Genomic DNA, 23,299 nt, shown 5'->3' with positions numbered 1-23,299 from the left:
CTTTTCAGGGGGGTGCAGATACCTGTCTAAAGACAGGTATTTGCACCCACTTCTGGCCACACAGTCTCGGGCAGACTGCAGGCATGACTTCACCTCCTGTCTCCCCCCCCCCCCCCCGTTGTGTTCTGGGAACACTCGGCTCCTAGAACACAGCGGGAGCCAATCGGCAGGCATAGCGCGACTCGCGCATGCGCCGTAGGGAACCGGGCAGTGAAGCCGGAGCACTTCACTTCCTGGTTCCCTCACCGAGGATGGCGGGTGGGGCAGCAGAGTGACGAGCGATCGCTCGTCCTCTGCTGCGGACGGCGCTGGACTCCAGGACAGGTAAGTGTCCTAATATTAAAAGTCAGCAGGTGCAGTATTTGTAGCTGCTGGCTTTTTATATTCTTTTTTCAGCGGAGCTCCGCTTTAAAGGGGGTGTAAGGTTTATTTATTTTTTTAAATAACAAACATACCATACTTCCACTGTGCAGTTCCTTTTTGCACAGAGTGGCCCCGATCCTCGTCTTCTGGGGTCCCTCGGCGGCTGTCTCTGCTCCTCCCTGCAAGAGCTAACCCCCCCCCTCCCCCTCTGGGAAGCACTCTCCCAAGGGGGTTCGCTTGTGGGCGCTCTCCAGTGTGATACAGTCGGCGGCCATAGCTGCCGAATGTATAACCCCATAGCCACGTCATTGATTTGATTGACAGCAGCGGGAGCCAATGGCTGCGCTTCTATCAATGAAAAGCCACCTCAAGCTGGGGGAAAGCATCGTGGGATCGTGACCACGGAGATTCGGGGCTCAGGTAAGTAAAACGGGGGGGGGGGGCAGAGAGTGCAAGGTGTTTTTGCACCTTATTTTGTGTTTTTTAGATTTGATCTCATTATTTGGGTTTGGCTAATCTAAGGGAACATTGTGCAAGAAACTTGAGTAATGTATAACCAGTCTAACTACTGGGGTGTGTGTGTGTGTGTGGTTTGTTTGTTTCTTTATGGTGACACGAATTTAGTATTACAGAATTATGTATATGGGTGAGGTCATACAACATTCATTTTAGGCAAAAATGATGTTTTACACATATGTATGGCATTGTCATAGATAACGTGTTCTTTAACTTCCGTCCACTCAGGAACACCCAGTGACCCCGGGATGGTGAGGATCATCTGTGGACATCATAACTGGATTGCAGTGGCTTTTGCTCAATTCATTGTCTGTTACAGGTATCTGAGACATCAATCAATGCCTTTTGTGTGACTTGTATTATCTAAAATGCTGCTGTACTGAATAAAATACAAATATTCCAATTAGGCAGGCCATAAATGGTGCAAATTTCTTTCCTGCATCAATACACAGTGCTGACAGGAATCTACAATTATGTTCTCCTGGCGTGGGGGGGAGCAGGCGGGGAAAGCGGTCCCTGCTGGGAGAAGATGGTGATTATCGGACGCAGATCCGGCAGACTGGTTGTACCAAAGTTAATTGATCGACTTGGTACATTCAGCCTGCCCATTAACAATCTGAAAGCTGAACCGTACGAGATTCGAACCATCTATGGCCGGCCCAATTTTTGCAAATGTATGCCAGTACAGCACTGGTCCAAATCATTTGGTGGAGGGAGATATTATCGTGTGGGGTTGTTTTTAGGGTTGGGGTTGGCCCCTTAGTTCCAGTGAAGGGAACTCTTAAGGCGTCAGCATACCAAGACATTTTGGACAATTTTATGCTCCCAACTTTGTGGGAACAGTTTGGGGATGGCCCCTTTCTGTTCTAACATGACTATGGACCTTGCTTTGTGCACTGGTGCGCAAAGACATGGATGAGCGACTTTGGGGTGGAGGAATTGACTTGTCTGCACCGAGTCCTGACCTCAACCCAATAGAACACCTTTGGGATGAGAGCGGAGGCTATGAGCCAGGCCTTGTCATGCAACATCAGTGCCTGACCTTATCAACGTGCTTATGGAAGAATGGTCAAACATTCCCATAGACACACTCCTAACCCTTTCGGGTAGCCTTCCTAGAAGAGTTGAAGCTGTTATAGCTGCAAAGGGTGGGCCAACTTAATATTAAACCCTACGGACTAAGACTGGGATGCCATTAAACTTCATGTGCATGTAAAAACAGGTCCCAATACTTTTGGTAATAGTGTATGTATAAATGCATGGCTGCCCTAGCTGCTGCCTGAAGTCGGTCTGCCAATCAGTGAATGACCATTCACCATTCATTGATATCATGTAAGGGCACAGGAATTTTGCCCATTGTCCTTTTTCTTCTATTTCCCGTGTGTGTGTGTGTGTGTATGTGTGTGTGTGTGTATGTATGTATGTATGTATGTATGTATATGTATATATGTATGTATGTATATATGTATGTATATACATGTATGTATGTATGTATGTATGTATGTATGTATATATATATATATATATATATACATATACATACATACATACATACATACATACATACATACATACATACATACATACATACGTTCATTTTTTATTTATTTTTTTCTCTACAGAATGAAGGAGACCTCTGGCTGGCAGCTGATTTTCACAAGCCCCTGTCTCGACTGGGTGATTGAACGGGTGGCCCTTAATGCCAAGACTGTCGGAGGATCACTGGGTGACCATGATAAGATGCTGGCTGTCTCCTCCTGCACTGAGATTATTCTGTGGGCCATCTCAGGTGATGGCACTGCAAGTGAAATAGGTGAGATCATCATGGTAACTAATGTACATTATATATAATTACTAGGTGGCTATTGGGAGTCGGACGCAAGCAATGTCAGCTTTTGAAAGCTTTAGGATGATGGGATTTTGCCTGTTAAAGCAGAGGATCACCCTAAAAACATGTATATACCATTACATTCAGCATACTTCCGACATGTACAGTATGCTTTTTTTTTTTTTTTTTTTTTTGATGTACATACCATAATATTGTATCTTTTTCACCCGGCTTCCGGGTTCTCACTCCCGCGGGAGTAGGCGTGCCTAGATGATTGACGTGCTTGATAAAAACTTTCCCCCGGCGGATAAGGTGCGTCACAAGTTTCCGAAAATAGCCGAACTGGGAGTCGGCTCTATACGGCGCCTGCGCACAGACTAGGAACCGTGTAGAGCTGACTGCGCAGGCGCCGTATAGAGCCGACTCCCAGTTCGGCTATTTTTGGAAACTCGTGACGCGCCTTATCCACCGGGGGAACGTTTTTATCAAGCACAACAATCATCTAGGCCAAGTCCCAGGTGACATTGCGCCTCTGCATAGGAACGCCTACTCCCGCGGAAGTGAGTACCCGGAAACCGAGTGGAAAAGAACAATAATACGGTATGTACAGCGAAAAAAAACAAACAGCATACTGTACATGTCGCAAGTATGCTGAATGTAATGGTATATACATGTTTTTAGGGTGAACCTCCGCTTTAATGTCCTCTCTAATTATTGCAGGAGTCTTCACCCTTGGAGTGCCAGCGGAAGCTTTGTTTTTTGTGGGCAATCAGTTAATAGCCACAAGCCACACTGGAAAAATTGGTGTGTGGAATGCTGTTACCAAACACTGGCAGGTAAGATACAATATTCTTATTTTCTGTGCTACACCGTGAACCGTAGTTTTTCATCTGTATGTTTTGTGGTATCTATTCATGTCTTGCTTTTGGTTGTAGTCAAGGTAGTATTGTTTAATACTAAAACAATACTGTTGGTGAAACAATCGCAGACATTTAAAATGCATGAATCGGGGAGATTCAACAGCAGTGAAAGTGGTTGTAAACCAGGGGTGCCCAAACTTTTGAAGTGCAAGGGCCACTTAAGCGACTTGGTATGGTAACCATTCGCGGGCCACAATGAGAGGAGTGGGTGGGTGGCAGCCCACTCTGCTCTATAGAGCCCGCTCTACTCTCAGCTCACCAAACTTGCAGGTAATAGAAGTCTATGGCTCAGTGCAGGTAACCCGCTGGTGCACTTCTCTGCACCTGGGGATCAGTTTGAAAGCAGCCCAGTAACCACTGCGGAAGAGATATGCCCATATATACACTGTGATTTTAGTAATAAACTTACCTTTAATAACAGTATCTTATTCCATCCCAGAGCAGGAGCTCGCGGGCCACATCAGAGGGCTCTGCGGGCCACTGGTTGGGCACCCCTGTTGTAAATCCTTTTTGCTACAGGTAAGAAGAGCTGCACAATTAAAACCCTGATGATTTTCAATGCAGAGTTTGCCGAGTCTTTCCTATAACAAGTGGAGAGACTTTATCTGCTCACTCAGCTGTCAAAAATATACTGCCAGTCTGCCAAGTTTTTAAGCGTAAACATTGTAACCAAGCTTCCTTCTTGGATCAAAGAGATAAACTTGTGTGTGTGTGTATAAAGAAAAAATCCCAAGTTTTTAACATGATACATTGTAACTATCCTCCTTGGATCAAACTTCTGTGTGTAAATACAGGAAGTTTAACCACTTAAAGTCTAAATCTATTTCTGACGCTTGTTTCTTAAAGCGGAGGTCCACCCTAAAAATAAATTTCACATTATTGTCTTCCTTTTTTAATGTAATAAAAATCATTTTGCTAAAAAAAAAAAAATGTTTTACTTGCCACAAAGACCCTGTTACTAGGCAGACTTGCTAATCTGCCTACTTCCTATTCCCCGGTGCTCCTACTCCTTTTCCTGACTCGCCTGGCCTCCTGGGAAATGAGTGTCATCATTTCCCAGGAGTCTGTGGGCATTACTGTGTTGAAAAATCACGTTATTTCCAGACAGGAAATGATGCGATTTATGGCGGATCACAGCTTAGTTACCATAACAACGGGGCGGGACCTTCCTCCTTCGCCGCCTGTTGTTATGGCAACTATACAAACTAACGACGCTACGAGCACCTTTATCTGCGCATGTGCGAGATCGATGGGTGCATGCTGGTTACCCAGCACGCACCTCTCTCAGGAAAAGCAGGAAGAGAATTCAACTGGGTTTCACATGGCCACAGCTAAGATGGAAACGGCCACAAGATATTCTGTACGTTTTTATATTTGATTACTGAACAGATTGGGAAGTATTGATGTTTTTTAATGCATATAGATTATACTAATTTTGAAATTTTGTAAAAAAATAAATAAATAATAATAATTATGGCCAGAACACCGCTTTAAGTTAAAATCAATATTTTTTGCTAGAAAATTACTTGGAACCCCCCAAACATTATATATGATTTAGCAGAGACCCTAGGGAATAAAATGGCAATTGCTGCAATATTTTAAGTCGCACTATATTTGCCCAGCGGTCTTTCAAATGCAATTTTTTTGAAAAAAATACACTCCAATGAATAAAAAAAAAAAATTAAACCGTAAAGTTGGCCTAATTTTTTTTTGGTTTTAATGTGAAAGACGATGTTACGCTGCGAGAATCGTGATCCATCTTCTAAGTAAAAAAATTGTGATTCTCATTTTAGCCAGAATCGTGCAGCTCTACAGGTAAGCCTATAATAAGGCTTATCTGTAGCTACACTGGATATCTCCTAATCCTCATCAGCACATGCGCACTGAAGCAATGGCACATCGTGCCGTTGCTTCATTTAGACTGTGCCGTTACCGGGGGCTCCCGCGCGCAAGTACAGAAGTGACGTCACGTGGCTCTGGCCAATCACAGAGCCTGAGTCTGCAGCCCCGGAAGGAAGAGGGGCTTGACGATGCACGCAGCCTGCACAGGGGACAGCGCTAGATTTGTTTGCAGATAAGTGTCACATAATTGGCTAGTATGCGATACACTTGCAATTTGCAAGAGAATATTCTCTTGGCGTAATGAAAGTGGTGCAAATTCACTGTATTTTTGTTTGCACGTGATTGGATGATTCACTAAGCTGGGGGGGAAATCTCTCTTGCAAAATGCAAATTTCTGTGTAAAGTGAACAGCCTGTTTGTCTTGGTAAATCAATCCTATAGTATCTAGAAGCATAGAGGCAGCAAGTGGTTTAATAGAAGACAATGCATAGGGCCTGACTGTGTGTAGAGTGCACTAGGATGCAGTCATTCTTGGTGAAAAAGTTACTTCTGGACCTTTAAGCAGAACGTCATTCAAAAGGGGATTTAATCATGAACAAATAAATGTAAATCTACTTTTCATCACTCTTGGTTTGGTTTTGTTGTCCTTGTGCTTTGGAGCACATTGTCATCCAATAGTAGGTGAAAAATATACCCGTTTTTCTTTCTATGATACCCAATGTTCTATTTACTGACAGATCCAAGATGTAGTTCCGATCAACAGTTATGATACAGCTGGCTCCTTCCTGCTGCTGGGTTGTAACAATGGATCCGTCTACTATGTAGGTAAGTGTCGGGACCCTGGTTTGATCCTGCAGCCTCTGCTGTGTCTGGTGGTGTCTCTTCTTGCTGAGCCACCTGGGATGCTGGACAGCTCCCTGGACAATTCCTTGAACCCCTTTGCTCCTCCAATAAGTTTCTTATTGTAGCCATGTCTTTCCTGTTTGCCAGATTATTGTACTCTCTCCAGCCAATACAGTAAAACCTTGGTTTGAGAGTAACTTGGTTTTTAGAGCGTTTTGCAAGACAAGCAATTTTTTTTTTTTACATTTTTGACTTGATATACAAGTAGCGTCATTTCACAACTGAGTATAAAATAGAAGAGCGGCGCCTCTAAGTGTTGCAATAGGGTTACATTTAATGAAGGTACAACATTTAGAAGCTCACTTGGTTGATGATTAAAACGGGCACATCTAAGTATGCAGGCATCTGGGGTAAAGCTGTTCACATAGACCAGGGATATGCAATTAGCGGACCTCCAGCTGTTGCAGAACTACAAATCCCATGAGCCATTGCAAGACTCTGACAGCCACAAGCATTATACCCAGAGACAGGCATGATGGGACTTGTAGTTTTGCAACAGCTGGAGGTCCGCTAATTGCTTATCCCTGACATAGACCGTCCTCCTCACCGCCATTGACGTCATCCCTTCCACGAGCGGTTCAAGCCTCGCTTGCAGATCTCTTTACTTCAGGTCAGGGTAGTCTTCCCGGTCACCATTGCAGACTGACAGCGGTGAGAGCTGGTGATGAGGAGGATGGTCTATGTGGACAGCTTTACCCCGGATGCCTGCATACTTAGATGTGCCTCTTTTAATCATCAACCATGTGAGTTGATAAATGTTGTACCTTCATTAAAAGTAACCATATTGCTACACTTAGAGGCGCCTCTCTTCTCTTTTATACTCAGTGGCTGCTGCTGGATTTTGCTTCTAATCCCCTTGTGGAGGCTTCCATTTGTGGATGGGCATTTTATGGTTACACAACCTATCGCATTGCTATAATGGACTATAAACCGAAGGACTTATGAATAAATGGTTGTGGTACGAAACATTTGAGTTTCCACTATTTCTTATGGGAAAACTCGCTTTGATATACAAGTGCTTTTGGATTACAAGCATGTTTCCGGAACGAATTATGCTCGCAATCCAAGGTTTTACTGTATCTTGCTTTTGTCACTCCTGCTGCTGTCTATCTTTTTTTCCACTCATTACCGACCTTTTGGCTAGTTCCTGTACTACGCTTCTGCTTGATCCCAACCAGCAACCAATTGTTACCGACATTTTGGCCTGTTTACTGGCTACTATTCCACTTAGTCCCTACCTGTTATATCTGCTACTGGACCCCGGCTTTCACACCTCATGGTGGGGGTTATCCTGAGGTCTGTGACCTGGTACTAACATGCAGCAAACAAAAACATCTCCACCATCAGAAGCTCTGGTGAATATTGGTTAGTACATGCACCCTGCACCTTGGGTGAGCCTGTGTCCTCAACCAGAGTGAGAGAGCTGGGAACACACTGCCTTAAGCGACCTGTGAGGATCTGATGAGCTGCTGAAGAGATCCGGGTGCCTGCCTGGTCCGCATCCAGGAAAATCCAATGGAAACAAAGAAGAATGGCGGCACATCTAGAAGTAAAATCAAAAGAATTGATTGAAAGTCCATAAAATCAAGTGGACATGACAAACCTCAATCCAAAAAATGAGCTCAGTGGACACGTTTTACACACTCGTTGATGTGTGTGTGAAACGCGTCCACTGAGCACATTTTTTGGATTGATGTTTGTCATGTTCGCTTGATTTTATGGACTTTCAATAAATTCTTTTGATTTTACTTCTGGATGTGCCGCCATTCTTGATTGTTTCCATCCACCAGATTGACCTGCTTCTGTACTTATCTAGCTGGTCGGTAGCCTCTCTACTGCTGTGGCTACTGGTCTCCAAGTCTGACCCCTAACTGTGTCCGCAAAAAAAAACCCTGTTCATATCTGCCGACTTGGTATTGTGGGCAGAGTTGTTTTTTGATTCTGCCCACTATTCCAAATGGCACTGCGATAATGGCAAAGCGCACCAAGTGCATTTAGGTGCCCTTCATGTATAATGGCACCTCAAATGCAGTGTGATATATTTTTTTTTTTTTTGCCATGATTGTCGCATGACAAATTGCAGGAAACCGCATCGCACAAAGCTTGTTGCCCAAAAAGGAGCAGAAGCTTCTTTTGGGCGACAGGCTAAACACGATGCGGTTTGCCGCACGACAATCATGGGAAAAACTGCACTGCTTTTTGAGGAACCATTAAAAATGAATGCCACCCAAACACACCAATGCCTTGTTTCCACTGAAAGCAACGGTTCGGGTCAGTAAATTTGGAACGGTTTAGAATGGACCGGTCTATTCTCGTGAGCGTTTCCACTGCAAATGTATTGCATCTCCGCCCTAATGGAACCATTCCATTTTCTATGGCCGCCCCCACATCTGAAGCAGGACCCAGAATGGTACGGTTCGGTTTTATGGCACACTTTTCATAATGGAAACACCCAAAATAGTGTACCGAACCGATCCGCTCAGTGGAAATGAGGCACTAGTGTGTATTGGGAAGTTTCATGGTATCACATGGCTGTTTCTAGAACATGCTGTTTGTGTTTTTTTTATCTTGTTACATATCCATAACGCACGGGCCAAATGTCGGGCGATGTCAGCCTTTTCAATGAAATCCGGCCGCCATTTGGCCCGTGTGTAAGGCAGCCAGTCCATCAGAAGCGGGCCGTTTGGCTGGCTTCTGTCGGACGAGCATGCTGGAAAACAAGGAGCCGACTGGCTCCCAATCGGCACTCTCAGCCAATGGCTGACAGCGCTAACCAGAGTGCCCTGGCGGGGGGATCGTTTGAACGCAAAAGAACAGCAGGGGAGAATTTGGATTGTTAGTACAGCGGCTCCGACTGCTTCTTATGCTTGGTTCTTTTTTAATTTCTCTGCTTATGATTTTTTTTTTTTTTTGATTTGTTTGCAGATGTCCAGAAATTTCCTCTGCGAATGAAGGATAATGACTTGCTAGTTACGGAGCTTTACAGAGATCCATCTGAAGATGCTATCACTGCACTTAGTGTCTACCTCACACCCAAAACAAGTAAGATTCCTTTCGCTTTACTGTCAGAGGTCAGAGACATTTTCCTCCTGTACAGACTTGTTCTCTCTCAATCTAGAAACACATGTGTCTGTTTAGATGTGATCCCCTATCTGATAAAAGGTGTTTTTGCATACCGCAGTTTAGTAACAGTCTTCTTTCTTTAGGTGACAGTGGTAACTGGATTGAGATCGCCTATGGAACAAGTTCTGGTATTGTAAGGGTTATTGTTCAGCATCCAGAGACTGTTGGGTCTGGTCCTCAACTTTTCCAGACATTCACTGTTCACCGCAGCCCTGTGACCAAAATAATGCTGTCAGAAAGACACCTGATCTCAGGTAATGGATGTTTATATGTCTTTTCCTCTAGTGCCATCAAGCCCGATGTACACTTTTGTGGTGACTATCTATTGTATCCATCCACTGGAATTTTTTAGCAAAGTAGTGATACAGAAGTGAATTGGCAAACCTTTATTCCACATGGAGATTAAAGTGGACGTTTAATCAAAACCTAACTAACCCTAATCCTACTCTCGGCCACATTCTAAGCCTAATCTATCTAGCCCAGTAAAGAAAAATCGTTATACATATCTTTTCTGCAGCCAATCTGTCCTCCAGCGGCTTATCCTGTGTACAGGAGAGAACCAACTTTTAAAAGGCTGTGAAATCCCTGGGAGGTGACATTACTATAGAGCTCCGTTGTCAGCTGCCTCAACTGCACACTGAAGCTGCCGCTGACAGCTCAGCGTAGGACCGGACCGTAGCAGCTGCAGAACAAGTGTATATAATTTTTTTTTTACATGGCTAGACAGATTAGATTTAGAATGTGGCAGGTTTAGAGTTAGTTAGGTTTTGATTAAACCCTTGATGCCAGCCACATGCAGATTATGTGGGTGCTCAGCGGGTGAGCTATAAGGCAGAGTGACTGCATATATGTGGTCCAGTTAAAACAACTTACTGTGCTTAGAGTGCGCTCCCAGCACAGTAGCCATCGGGTAATGGAAAGCTCCCGATGCATACTAGTAAACGAAAGCTTTCCGTTCATATGACCGATGTGACAGCCAATCACGGTGGTCACATAATCAGAAGCCCCACCTCCACACATTTGAAACTCCTTTAAGGGCTGGGAGGTGTTGGTGCCAAGGGGTTAAGCGTCCACTTTTTAGACTTCTCTTAAATTGGTTGCAAACCTCGAACCCTGCAAGAAAAGACATAATGAGCTGGTATGCATCGCATACCAGCTCATTATGAAATACTTGCCTTAGAACGATGCCCTGGATCGGCATGCGCGCAGGAGCCACCGGTCATGGCACAACTCCTGAAGAAACGGCACCAGCGGCCCGTTTCTTCAGAGCACATGCGCCGATGACGTTGGCAGCAGCGCATATACTAAATATCTAGTTTAGGAGATAATCAAGGTGCCTACAGGTAAGCCTATAACTAGGTAAAAGTGGTGTCACAGGGTTTACAACCACTTTAAAGTGCTATTAAAGGCTGGATTTTTTTTATTTATTTTTTTGCCTAAAATGAGAAAAGGTTTTTGCAAGGATATTGCACAGAGTGGCCCCTTACCATCTCTTGTGTGGTTCCCCACCAGCACTTTCCACTTCTCCTTTCCTTAGTGTGCCCCGATAGCAAGCCATATGCTATAGGGCAGTGATGGCGAACCTTGGCACCCCAGATGTTTTGGAACTACATTTCCCCTGATGCTCATGCACTCTGCAGTATAGTGGAGCATCATGGGAAATGTAGTTCCAAAACATCTGGGGTGCCAAGGTTGGCCATCACTGCTATGTGGGCATGTTCCCGAGCTGGGCTGTGTGCATCCATAGATACACACAGGGTTTTTGATGCTATTGGTGTGTCCTCAGAGAGCAGGGAGAAAGACCTGATGGGCACAGCGCTGGATCGCAAGAAGACCCGGATAAGTATTTAGTGAGAAGGAAGGTGGGAGAAAGAAACAGCAATGTGAAGGTGTGTTTTTTTTTTTTTTTTTTTTTTATATATATATCCTTAATGATGATTCATACGCCATATCCATGCTCACATTAAAGCGGATGTTCCGCAAAAAAAAAATATTAAAAGCCAGCAGTTACAAATACTGCAGCTGCTGACTTTTAATACATGGACACTTACCTGTCCAGTGTGTCCGCGATGTTGGCAGCAGAAAACGAGCAATCGCTCGTCTCTCTGCTGCCCCCGCCGCTATCCTCTGTGAGGGAATCAGGAAGTGAAGCCTTGCGGCTTCACTGCTCGGTTCCCTACTGTGCATGCGCAAGTAGCGCAGCGCTTTCCCAGTGGTCCCCGATGTCTCCTGGGACCAGTGTGGGGATGGGGGGTTAGTGGAGTGACTCCCGGAAGTGGGTGCAGATACCTGTCTTAGACAGGTATCTGCACCCCCCTCCCCCCTGAAAGGTGCCAAATGTGACACCGGAGGGGTGGAGGGTTCCGAAAAGCGGAAGTTACATTTTTGGGTGGAACTCCACTTTAATGAAAAAAATGTCATCACTTGGAAAATTTAAAGTTCCAAAATCAACTTTGTGATTTGGGCCTTGCTTTTGTTGTATCTCTGCAACAGAGGACTATGGGTAGGCAGTATTTACATCCTAAAGGTTATCTGTTCCCTTAATAACCACTTCAACAAAATGATGTACGGGTACGTGATTTTGCATGAAGTGGCTGTACCGGGGTGATACCTGCAGCCAGAGGCATCACCCCGGTACTGTTTTTTTAGAGCTGGCGGTTGACTTTCAAGTGATGACAACCGATACGGCTAATGAGCTGCTCGGCCGTCCTACCTGGACCCGAGCAACCAGCCGGCACGCTCGCCAGAGTCCTGAACAAAGCCGGAATTGGCTTCGATCGGGTCTCCAATGTAGTAACCCGGAAGCGACCTCACTTCCAGTTTACTTGCAGCCAACGGCGCCAATAAAGACAAAAAACAAAGTATCAAAGTGCAGAGGAGGGGTTTGGGTTCTTTTAGATCCAAGATCCCTCCATAAAGAGTACCTGTCACTGCCTATTACTGTCACAAGGGATTTTTACATTCCTTGTGACAGCAATAAAAGTGGCAAGATATTATTATTATTATTATTATTTTTTTTATTTTTTTTAAAGGTACAGTGTAAAAAATGTTATATTCCCCTCCCCCCCCCCCCAAAATGTGTCATTCTGTTTTTGTTCATGGCTCAAAAACCGCAGAGGTGATCAAATCCACCAAAAGAAAGCTTTATTTGTGGGGGGGGACATCAATTTTATTTGGGTACAACGTGGCATTACCGCGCCATTGTCGGCTAAAGTAACGCAGTGTCGTATCGCAAAAAATGGCCTGGTCTTGAAGGGGGGTAAATCTTCTAGGACTGAAGTGGTTACAATGATACATAATTAACTACTTGACCTCTTGAAGGTTTTACCCAATTCATGACCAGGGCAATTTTTTTTATTTCTTTTTTGCTATTTAGCGCTGTGCTAATTTAACTGGTAGTTAACAGTGTACAACAGTGTACTCAACATTTCTGCTTTCTTTTTATGGTATTGATCACCACTGGGTGTTTTTTTTTCTTTCTTATTATTAAATAAATGAAAAATACTGTTATAAGATATATCCAATAAAAAAAAATGAATTTCTTCATATATTCAGGCCAAAATTTATTTTGATAAAAAAAAAAAAAATCCCAAGAAGTGTGTATTAATTGGATGGCTATATACTGGAATTTAGGCAGTAGCGGTGTATGTTTTCTGGCAGTAGAACACTTTTAAGCTTTTGTATTTGTCATTTAGTATGTGCAGATAACAACCATGTGCGTACCTGGACTGTCACTCGCTTCCGTGGTATGATCTCCACCCAGCCTGGATCCACTCCTTTAGCATCATTTAAGATCCTCGCTCTAGAAGATATTGATGGGCATGCTGGCTGCAGTGCTGGGAATGATATTGGTAAGTATTTTAAACAAAGCTGAATCGCCTCGGAGCTCATTGTAATGTCTATGTATGCAGTTTTATCTTTGTTTCCCTTATATTGATCTTCGTAGCTTTCTCTTCAGGCCCCTTTGGAGAGAGAGATGATCAACAGGTCTTCATCCAGAGAGTGGTTCCCGACTCTAACATTGTCTATGTCCGCTTATCTTCTACTGGGAAGAGGTGAGATTCTCATACTTGGTGATTATTTTTACCAGCAGATAAGTGTTTTTGCTTTTATTCCTTTTTCCTGACCAGAGCATTTTTTACTGGAAATTGCGCGGTCATGCAACACTGTACACAAATTACATTTATATTACATTTGAACACAAATAAAGCTTCTTTTGGTGGTATTTGACAACCACTGGGTATTTTTTTTTTATTTTTTATTATTATATACAGTGCATCCGGAAAGTATTCAAAGCGCTTCACTCTTCCAACATTTTGTTATAGCCTTATTCCAAAATTGAATTAAATTCATTATGACCCTCAAAATGATACAAACAATACCCAATAATGATAACGTGAAAGAAGTTTGTTTGAAATCTTTGCAAATTTATTAAAAATGGAGGGGGGGGGGGGACATGTACATAAGTATTCACAGCCTTTGCTCAATACTTTGTTGAAGCACCTTTGGAACCATTTACAGTCTCAAGTCTTTTTGAGTATGAAGCTACAAGCTTGGCACACCGATTTTTGGTCGGTTTTCACATTCTTTTTTGCAGGACCTCTCAAGATCAGGTTGGATGGGGAGCATTGGTGCATATCCATTTTCAGTCTGGGTTCTGGCTGGGCCACTCAAGGACATTTACAGAGTTGTCCCGTAGCCACTCCTTTTATGTTGGGTGTGTGATTGGGGTCGTTGTCCTGTTGGAATATGAACCTTTTCCCCAGAGTGCTCTGGAGCAGGTTTTCAACAAGGATATTTCTGTACATTGCTGCATTCATCTTTCCCTCAATCCTGACAAGTCTCCCAGTTCCAGCCACTGAAAAATATCCCCAAGGCATGATGCTGCCACCACCATGCTTCACTGTAGGGATGGTATTGGCCAGGAGCCTGATTTCCTCCAGACATGACGCTCGCCATTCAGGCCAAAGAGTTCAATCTTTGTTTCATCAGACCAGAGAATTTTGTTTCTCACAGTCTGAGAGTCCTTCAGGTGCCTTTTGGCAAACTCCAGGTGGGCTGTCATGTGCATTTTACTGAGGAATGGCTTCTGCCTGGCCACTCTACCATGCAGGCCTGATTGGTGGAGTACAACAGAGATGGTGGTTCTTCTGGAAGGTTCTCTTCTCTCCACAGAGAAACGCTGGAGCTCTGTCAGAGTGACCATCGGGTTTTTGGTCACCTTCCAAACTTCGTTGTGCTCTGATAATGCAATGTTTAAGTGGTTGTAAACCCTATATCGTCACACTGACTGAAGCAACGGCACATACGTGCCATTGCTTCAGTTTGCTCCAGTACAGATGACATCAGCACATGCAGGGGACAGAGGATATCTCCTAAACCATGCAGGTTTAGGAGATATCCTGGGTAGCTGCAGGTAAGCCTAAGGGCCCTTTCACACTGGTGCGTTTTTGCCGCATTTTCGCGGTAAAAATAGCGCTATTAAAACGCTCCCCATGCCCCTCTCCATTGAAATGAATTAAAAACGCGGTAAAATCGCGATGTTTTACCGCGATTTTAACGCTCTGTTTTTACTGCGTTTATACAGCGTTTTTACAGCGGTTTTTAATTAATTTCAATGGAGGGGGCATGGGGAGCGTTTTAATAGCGCTATTTTTACCGCGAAAACGCGGCAAAAACGCACCAGTGTGAAAGGGGCCTTATTATAGGCTTGCCTGTAGCATATAAAGTGGTTGTAAAGGGTTTACAGCCACTTTAACTGTGGGACCTTATGTAGACAGGTGTGTGCCTTTTCAAAAAATTTCCAATTTAAAGGCGGCCATACACGGTTCGAATTTCGAAATAATGTTCTTTCGAAAATCGTATCAAAGAATTTTCGTACAAATTTCGTACCGTTAGTGGGCTGCAGCAACAGCCAATTTTCGTGCGGCAAACAAATTTGAGGAATCCGACATGTTGTAAATTTTTTGAAAAACAAACGATATTCTGATTAATGATGGGAGAATCGTGCGAGAAATGTAATAGAAAAAAAATGCACATGTGCAAGAAAAGAATATTCCCGGAGAGAGAAACGAATATTCCCGGCAACATGAAGGTTTGGTCGGTCGAATTTCGAAAATCAATGGTGGCATCATCGGATTACAAAAAAAAAGAACTTTCTGATTTTGAAAAGAAAATTAGTTTGAAATTCGAATGGCCTGCTTAACTGAATTTACCACAGGTGGACTCCAATCAAGTTGTAGAAACATCTTAGGCTGGGTTCACACTACTACACTACTTTGATCCTACTTTGCTCTGCTACATTGGTCCTACATTTATCCTACATTGGTCCTACATCCATCCTACTTTCATGAACAGGATACTACTTTGGTCCGACTTCAATGATATTCAATGGGCCTGAAGTAGGATCAATGTAGGACCAAAAGTAGTACAGGGAGCATTTTCAAAGTCGGACCGACTTGTGTAGGACCAGTTAAGACGCTCTCATAGGGAAACATTGAACACAGAGCAAAGTAGGATGAAAGTAGTGTAGTAGTGTGAACCCAGCCTCAAGGATGATCAGTGGAAACAGGATGCACCTGAGCTCAATTTCGAGTGTCAAGGCAAAGGCTGTGAATACTTTTTTTATTTTTAATAAGTTTGCAAAGATTTCAAACAAATTTCTTTCACTTTGTCATTATGGGGTATGGCTTGTAGAATTGTGAGGAATATAATTAATTTAATCAATTTTTGTATAAGGCTGTAACATAACAAAATGTGGAAAAAGTGAAGTGTTGTGAATAATTTCCAGATCCACTGTAAAAATATATTTATTTTATATATATTTTTTTTACTTTCTGTTATAAAACATATCCAATAAAATCAAATTTAGGCCCAAATGTATTCTGTCTTTTGTAAAAATAAATAAATAGCATATACAAACTGTGTGTGTGTGTGTGTGTGTGTGTGTGTGTGTGTGTGTGTGTGTATATGTATATATATATATGTGTGTGTATGTGTGTGTATATATATATATATATACACATATATACACACATACACATATATATATATATATACACACACACACACACACACATACATACATACATATATATATATATATATATATATATATATATATATATATATATATATATATATATATATATATATATATATATATATATATATATATATATATATATATATATATACATACATATTGCCATTTTTAGCGGCGCTTTACCGTTGTTTTATTCGGCCACTAGCGGGGCACTTTTAAACCCCCCCCACTAGCGGCCGAAAAAGGGTTAAAAGCGCCCGCAAAGTCTGGCTTTCGCACTGGAGTGAATGGAGCGGCGCTTTGCAGGCACCTCAGTGTGAAAAAGGGGTCTCGTGGTTAGTGTTTGGCTGAAGCCATTTATCATCAATCAACTGTGTTTACTCCTTTTTTAAATCATACAACAGAAACTGATCAAAAGTTTACACACCCCAGTTCTTAATACCGTGTATTGCCCCCTTAACATCAATAAAAGCTTGAAGTATTTTGTGGCATTTGTGGATGAGGCTCTTTATCTTCTCTGATGGTAAATCTGCCCATTCCTGTTGGCAAAAAGCCTCCAGTTCCTCTAAATTCTCTGGTTGTCCTGCATGAACTGCATGTTTTGAGATCTCCCCAGAGTGGCTCAATGATATTGAGGTCAGGAGACTGAGATGGACACTCCAGAACCTTCCCCTTTTTTCTGCTGTAGCCAATGACGGTTCGACTTGGCCTTGTGTTTTGGATCATTGTCATGTTGGAATGTCCAAGTACGTCCCATGCGCTGCTTCCGGCTGATGAATGGAAATGTTCCTCCAGTATTTTTTGATAACATACTGCATTCAACTTGTCATTAATTTTGACCAAATTTCCTGTGCCTTTTGTAGATCACACATCCCCAAAACATCAGCGATCCACCTCCGTCTTTCACAGTAGGAATGGTGTATCTTTCATGGGCCATGTGTGTGTTTAAAAAAATAAAAATAAAATTAATACACTGTTCTTATACAGTTTTTAGATGTCATGAATGGTTATGAACAACTTGCTTATGGTTTTGATCTGTGATTGGCTACAGCTAATCACATGGTACAGGTAGCCAGGTGTCATATGATTGCTGTGGGCCATTCGCAGAGAACGACATTAAGCAAATTGTTCATGAATGGAAAATCATTCATGACAGGTTGTTTACATTGTTATCATGTGATTGCTATGACCAGTCATAGGGATCACATGATACCCGGTTACCAATTACCAGTAATCCACCGGACATGGCGGGCAAACAAGGAGCGCGCTGTGTGCTCCTAACAGGCACAGCTTGCCCATGCCGTCCCGCCGCAGTAAATGTATTGTGGCAGTGCAACAAGTGGTAAAAATAAAAAACATTATTATGCAAAATAAAAATCAGTGGTCTTCAATTCTTCTGCTTTTTTTCATTTATTTTAGGATCTGTGAGGTCCGCTCTGTGGATGGAAGCCCCATTACCTCATTTACTGTTCATGAGTGTGAAGGATCCAGCCGTATAGGCTCCCGAGCACGGCGCTACCTCTTCACTGGCCATGCCAGTGGCTGTCTTCAAATGTGGGATTTAACTACTGCTATGGAGGTGGTAAACAAAGGGGAGTCGGGAGGTGAGCGGGCCCCTATTTTTGTCTCCTTGCTTTTGACTCATCTGTTCATCTGGCCAAGTCTTTCAACAACCTTTTCTGGGACCTTTCCAAATTCATGCTTAGCGTTTCCTTACCTTTAAAACATGCCCATTTGTGCGTGTGTGTATAGGACTCATAAGTTTAAGGTTCACCTTTTAAAAAATACACTTTTTTATTTATTTTTTGCAGATAAAAATATGTATTTATTTAAAAAAAAATTCTAAGGAGTCTGCAGAGCATTGTACCTGCGATCAGCAGATCACGGGTGCAATCTCAGGCTCCTGCAGACTCTCATTATAGCTGCCTGCTATTCCCTCGTACAGGCAGGCAGTGACCTGAGAGCAGGAAAATCAATGGATTAAAAGATCGCTCACCAGCACCCTCACGGCTCATTGAGGACTACAAGCCGTCATCCACAATGGCTGACGGTAGGCATTCATTCTCAGAAAGCTGTAAATGAATGACACAGCTGTGTGGACGGAGCCCCACCCGGCCGCAATGTTTTCAAATTTTGACAGCAGGGAGATCTCCTGCCCGCTCTTACAGGGACGTGGGGATCGGGGGGGAGAAGCTGCAGCTGTTGGACCATGTTACCTGTTTCACCCTAAAAACAGGTGGAACATGTAACCTGTTCCAAGGGTAAACTTATCCTTTTTAAGATGGTAGTTGTTACAAAAAACGTAAAGCTCCTATAAAGATCCGCTGTTGTACACTGTGAACAGGCAGGTTTTTTTATTGCAGAAGAATCATGTACAGTCTCTCTCTCTGCATCAAAATTCACATACCTGCCTGTATGCGTTGTCCCCTGCGATGGAAACTGAGCTGCGCAAGCGCTGCTCAGCTAACAGTGTGCGTCTTGATCCCCAGTGTGCTGCAATGATGACCTTCTGCGTATTTGCAGGACTACCATCATTCCACATCAGCCAGTGAAGATGGGTGAAAGTTGGCACACAGGAGGAGATGCCGGCAAGGGATGGGACAGTTGGAGGGAAGGGGAGTATAAACGCACCCTTTAGTTCTGCATTAAAGGATAAGTTCACCTTTGGTAACATGTTCCCAATGCTGCAGCCACTGCCACTTTATTTATTTTTTTACATGCATAAGAAAAAAATATATATATATATGTATGTATGTATGTATGTATGTATGTATGTGTATGTGTGTGTGTGTGTGTGTGTGTGTTAGTGATTTTTTATTTATATATATATATATATATATATATATATATATATATAATATATACACACACACACAAATATTTATTATTATTATACAGGATTTATATAGCGCAGTTAGCGCAGCGCTTTACATCAGGGGAACACAGTACAGTCACAATACAAATCAATACAGGAGGGATCAGAGGGCAATGCTCGTTAGAGCTTACAATCTATATATCCTTTTTTATTTTTATTTTTTTAAGTGAACTCCTCCTTCAACAGCCTTTTTGCCCTTTATGAAGCTCTACCAAGTGCTTTTATGTGAAGTCTAAAGTGTTTATAGAAACTGCTTCATCTGCTGATGCTGTCCTATCTTTTCTCTGGGTAAACAATCCCTTCCTCTTAATCTGCCCATGGCAACATCAATGTCATTCTCTACTAATTTATCATTGTCATTGTCTTCATCTACTTTGCAGCAGAACAAGGGGGTCTCACTCAGGCAGAGCTGCTGGAACAGCTGGAGCAGTGTGACCTGGCTCTCACCCGCACCCCTGAAATAAGCCCTGCCACATCCTTCAACCACAGTGCCAACTCTCGCGCATCACTAGCCAGGTACTTTCTTTACCTAGGAAAATTATACAAAAAAAATGTAATAAAAAAAAAAAGCTGGCATGGTTACATTCTTGACAAACCTCCTCCTTGCTCTGCAAATCTTGAATGTGAAGAGCATGCTCGGTGTCCAATTAGAAAGTGCAGGGGTAAAAAGAGAAGGCCAATGTATGCCCGTACTAGGCTGTCTATACCATATTTTTGTTTTATTTTATTTCCTTTTATAATCACTTGAACTCCAGAAGGTTTTACCTTCTTACAACTGCGCTACTTTAACTGGCAATTGCTCGGTCATACATTAACGTAGCCAAATGACATTTTATATAAAAAAAAATCACACACATGGAGCATTCTTTTGGTGGTATATAATATCTATTTTTTTTTTTTTTTATGAAAAAATCCCCAGTTTCAAATTTTTCTGTCATAAAACATATCCAATAAATAAAATTCTAATTTCTTCATAAATTTAGGCCAAACATTTATTCTTCCATATATATATATGTCTTTGGTTAAAGTGGTTGTATAGTACATTTTTGGACTTTTACCCTACAGGTAAGCCTATAATAAGGCTTACCTGTAGGTAAAAAGAATATCTCCTAAACCTGCACGGTTTAGGAGATATTCCCCTCGCAATGAGCCGCTGACTGCAGGGGGATTCTCAGCTTAAGCAAGCGCGGAAGTGACAACATCGTGGCTCCAGCCACTCACAGCGCTGGAGCCGCGATACCTGGGAGACGCGCACAGGCAACATGTCGGCTCCCCTGGCGTGGACCAGGTAAGTTACCGACGCCTCGTTTTAAGGCAAGTATTTCATAATGAGCTAGTATGGTGGTGCATACTAGCTCATTATGCCTTTTGCCTTACAGGTGACCCAAAATAAAAAAATTGCTATGGGGCTTTAAAAAAGTTAAAATAATAAAAAAATAATAAGTGTATGTTGAATTGTATATTGAATTGTGTGAAAGTAATCTCATCTACAACTATAGTGTGTGTGTGTGTGTGTGTGTGTATATATATATATATATATATATATATGTGTGTGTTTATTATTTTTTACACACACACACACAGACGTATATCTGGGAGGGTCGCTAACTGACACTGCTGTCACCATTGACTAGTGACATTAATACAGCGATCATACTGTACACTGACACTGTACTAATGACACTGGCTGGCAAAGGTTAACATCTAGGGGCAATCAAGGGGTTAACTGTGTGCCTAACAAAGTGTAATGTGTGCTGCTTTGACCCCTTTCAGATTGAGGCGCTTTTCAAGCGCTTTCACGCTAAAAAAGACACATGCAAAGCTCACAAAAACCTATTTCCATTGAAATCAATGAAGGCTTTCACACTGGGGCGGTGCGCTGGCAGGGCAATGAAAAAACTTCTGCAAGCAGCATGTTTGGAGCACTAAAAAAAGCCTAAAAAATGCCCCTCTCCATTCAAATGATCGGGAAGCACCTGAAAAGCTCTTCAAAAATGCCTGAAGGAAATAACTCTCTGAAAATAGCAATAATGTTTTTTTTTTTTTTTTTTTTATGTTTTTGTATTTCAGCTTGCAGTCTCAGCTGGGTGACAACATGAGAGATCGATTCTCCAGACTTATGATAACCTCCTCTCAGCGCCCCGCCGCGTCTACTCGCCCCACAGAAGGCTGGGCCTCAATGTGCAGCTTGCAGCCACACATATCTGGGAGTTTCAGCTCTTTGAACAAGTCGGACTCTCTCCCTCGCTCCAGCATGAGATCTAGTAAACCACAGAGCTGCCAGTTAAGGGCAGAAGGCCAAGCGTTTTCTACAGTTTCTGATCCACCATCACCCCGCGCCAGTGGCAGCTTTGTGGAGCGCTGCCAAGAGCTTGCTCGTAATACAGAATCGCACCAGTCAGACACACGACGTTCCAGCATGGAAGTGGCCGCCACCAGGATGAAATCGCCTCGATCCTCTGCTCCAGTTAGGCGGCCAGTTTCACCTGCCCCTCCTCCACCCCCACCACTTTGTGTAGCACCGTCATCGCCGCCTTTACCTTCTGCAGCAGACACCTCCTCATCTTCACCATCTCCTCCAAAAGTTCCACAGAAGCCTAGACTAAACGAGACCTCATTTTGACAGCGGCTGTAAAGCAGAAGATTACTCTGAATAATAGGCTGGAGGAAGGTTGGCACAGGCGTAGACATTTTAACCCCGATCTTACAAAGAGTATTCCTACCCATTTCTGACTTGCATGCTTATTAACTCCTTGGCGCGGGCTGAATATTTGTGTGTGTAAATGCAGCTGTGCCAAGCACGCGTACGCTCCCAGCGGCTAACGAAAAGCTGTCAAACTTGCGATAATATGACAGCCAATCATGGCTGTCACATGATCATAAACCCTGCCCCGCCTCCTGGCATACTAAACCCTTAAAAGGCCAGGAGATGCCGGCGCCAAGAGGTTAAAGCTCAACTGCAGCCAAACCCTTTTTCTCTTTCGTTCATGGACGGACACAGCGTTTTATTCTTGACATTAGGGTATTTGCCTTTGATCAGGAGAGGACTAGGCAGAAAAGCATGTTAAGTATTAAACATACATCAAAACTGTACAGTACCACCCTGGGGGGCGGTCCCACTAGGTACAACCCCTCTCCCTGCATCATGCAGCTCAGTTCGTCAAAAAGCAGTACAAACCTTTAAAAGGAGGGGTGGGTGCTGTGTCCGTCCATGAACTCTGAGAAAAGGATTTTAAGGTGAGTACAAAAATCCAATTTTTTAGCTGCCAATAGGGAGGATATCGGTCAATACATCTGTCAGCTATTATTGCTGTCTTTGTCCTTGTTGTGGAGGTTTCACATCACTTCTTATCCCAGTGACGCCTCAAAAAGAAACTTGGACAGGAAGACACTAAGTAACGTAAACCTGACCGATATTCCAACCCCTGTCCACTCTTCTAAATGAATGTGCTATTGTCGCTGTCTTTGCATCAGTCCTTGTGACACTGGGACAGGAAGCTGTGGTAAATCTTCAATAAGGAGGCAGTAAAAACCTGACCTTTTCAAACCCTTCCCTATCTGTACAGACCTTAATGCCAGGGGTCTCAAACTGGCGGCCCCTCCACCTGTTGCGAAACTACAAGTCCCATGAGGCATTGCAAGGCTGACAGTTACAAGCATGACACCCTCAGGCAGAGGCATGATGGGATTTGTAGTTTTGGCCGCCAGTTTGAGACCCCTGCAACGATTTGACTGCAGTTGGACTTTATGGTTAGGTTTTATAACATTGAGACTCGTCTCTAAAGGAAGTCATTACATAACGATCCATTCCTCTATTTATTTTGGATTTTTTTTTTTTTTTTTTTTTATGATACAAATGTTTACTTGCATGTCTTGCCAAATCA

General features: G+C 43.0%; 1 protein-coding gene across 1 annotated transcript in view; it reads left to right on the top strand.

Moving 5' to 3' along the window:
- The window catches only part of SHKBP1 (SH3KBP1 binding protein 1), a 50,019-nt gene extending 27,410 nt beyond the window's left edge, over positions 1-22,609 (top strand). The window contains exons 8-18 of the mRNA XM_040323153.1: positions 1,108-1,198; positions 2,502-2,692; positions 3,428-3,543; positions 6,207-6,294; positions 9,298-9,414; positions 9,579-9,749; positions 13,191-13,346; positions 13,454-13,550; positions 17,960-18,144; positions 19,796-19,931; positions 21,486-22,609. Of these exons, the coding sequence (XP_040179087.1) occupies positions 1,108-1,198; positions 2,502-2,692; positions 3,428-3,543; positions 6,207-6,294; positions 9,298-9,414; positions 9,579-9,749; positions 13,191-13,346; positions 13,454-13,550; positions 17,960-18,144; positions 19,796-19,931; positions 21,486-22,038 (1,901 nt within the window). The 3' untranslated portion in view covers positions 22,039-22,609. The remainder of the gene's footprint in view (positions 1-1,107; positions 1,199-2,501; positions 2,693-3,427; positions 3,544-6,206; positions 6,295-9,297; positions 9,415-9,578; positions 9,750-13,190; positions 13,347-13,453; positions 13,551-17,959; positions 18,145-19,795; positions 19,932-21,485) is intronic.
- Positions 22,610-23,299: the final 690 nt, after the last annotated feature.

This window comes from Rana temporaria, chromosome 9 (genome assembly GCF_905171775.1).
Source record: "Rana temporaria chromosome 9, aRanTem1.1, whole genome shotgun sequence".
Classification (NCBI taxonomy): Eukaryota; Metazoa; Chordata; class Amphibia; order Anura; family Ranidae; genus Rana; species Rana temporaria.
Note: the sequence above shows the minus strand (reverse complement) of the source record. Positions and strands in the feature narration are given on the sequence as shown.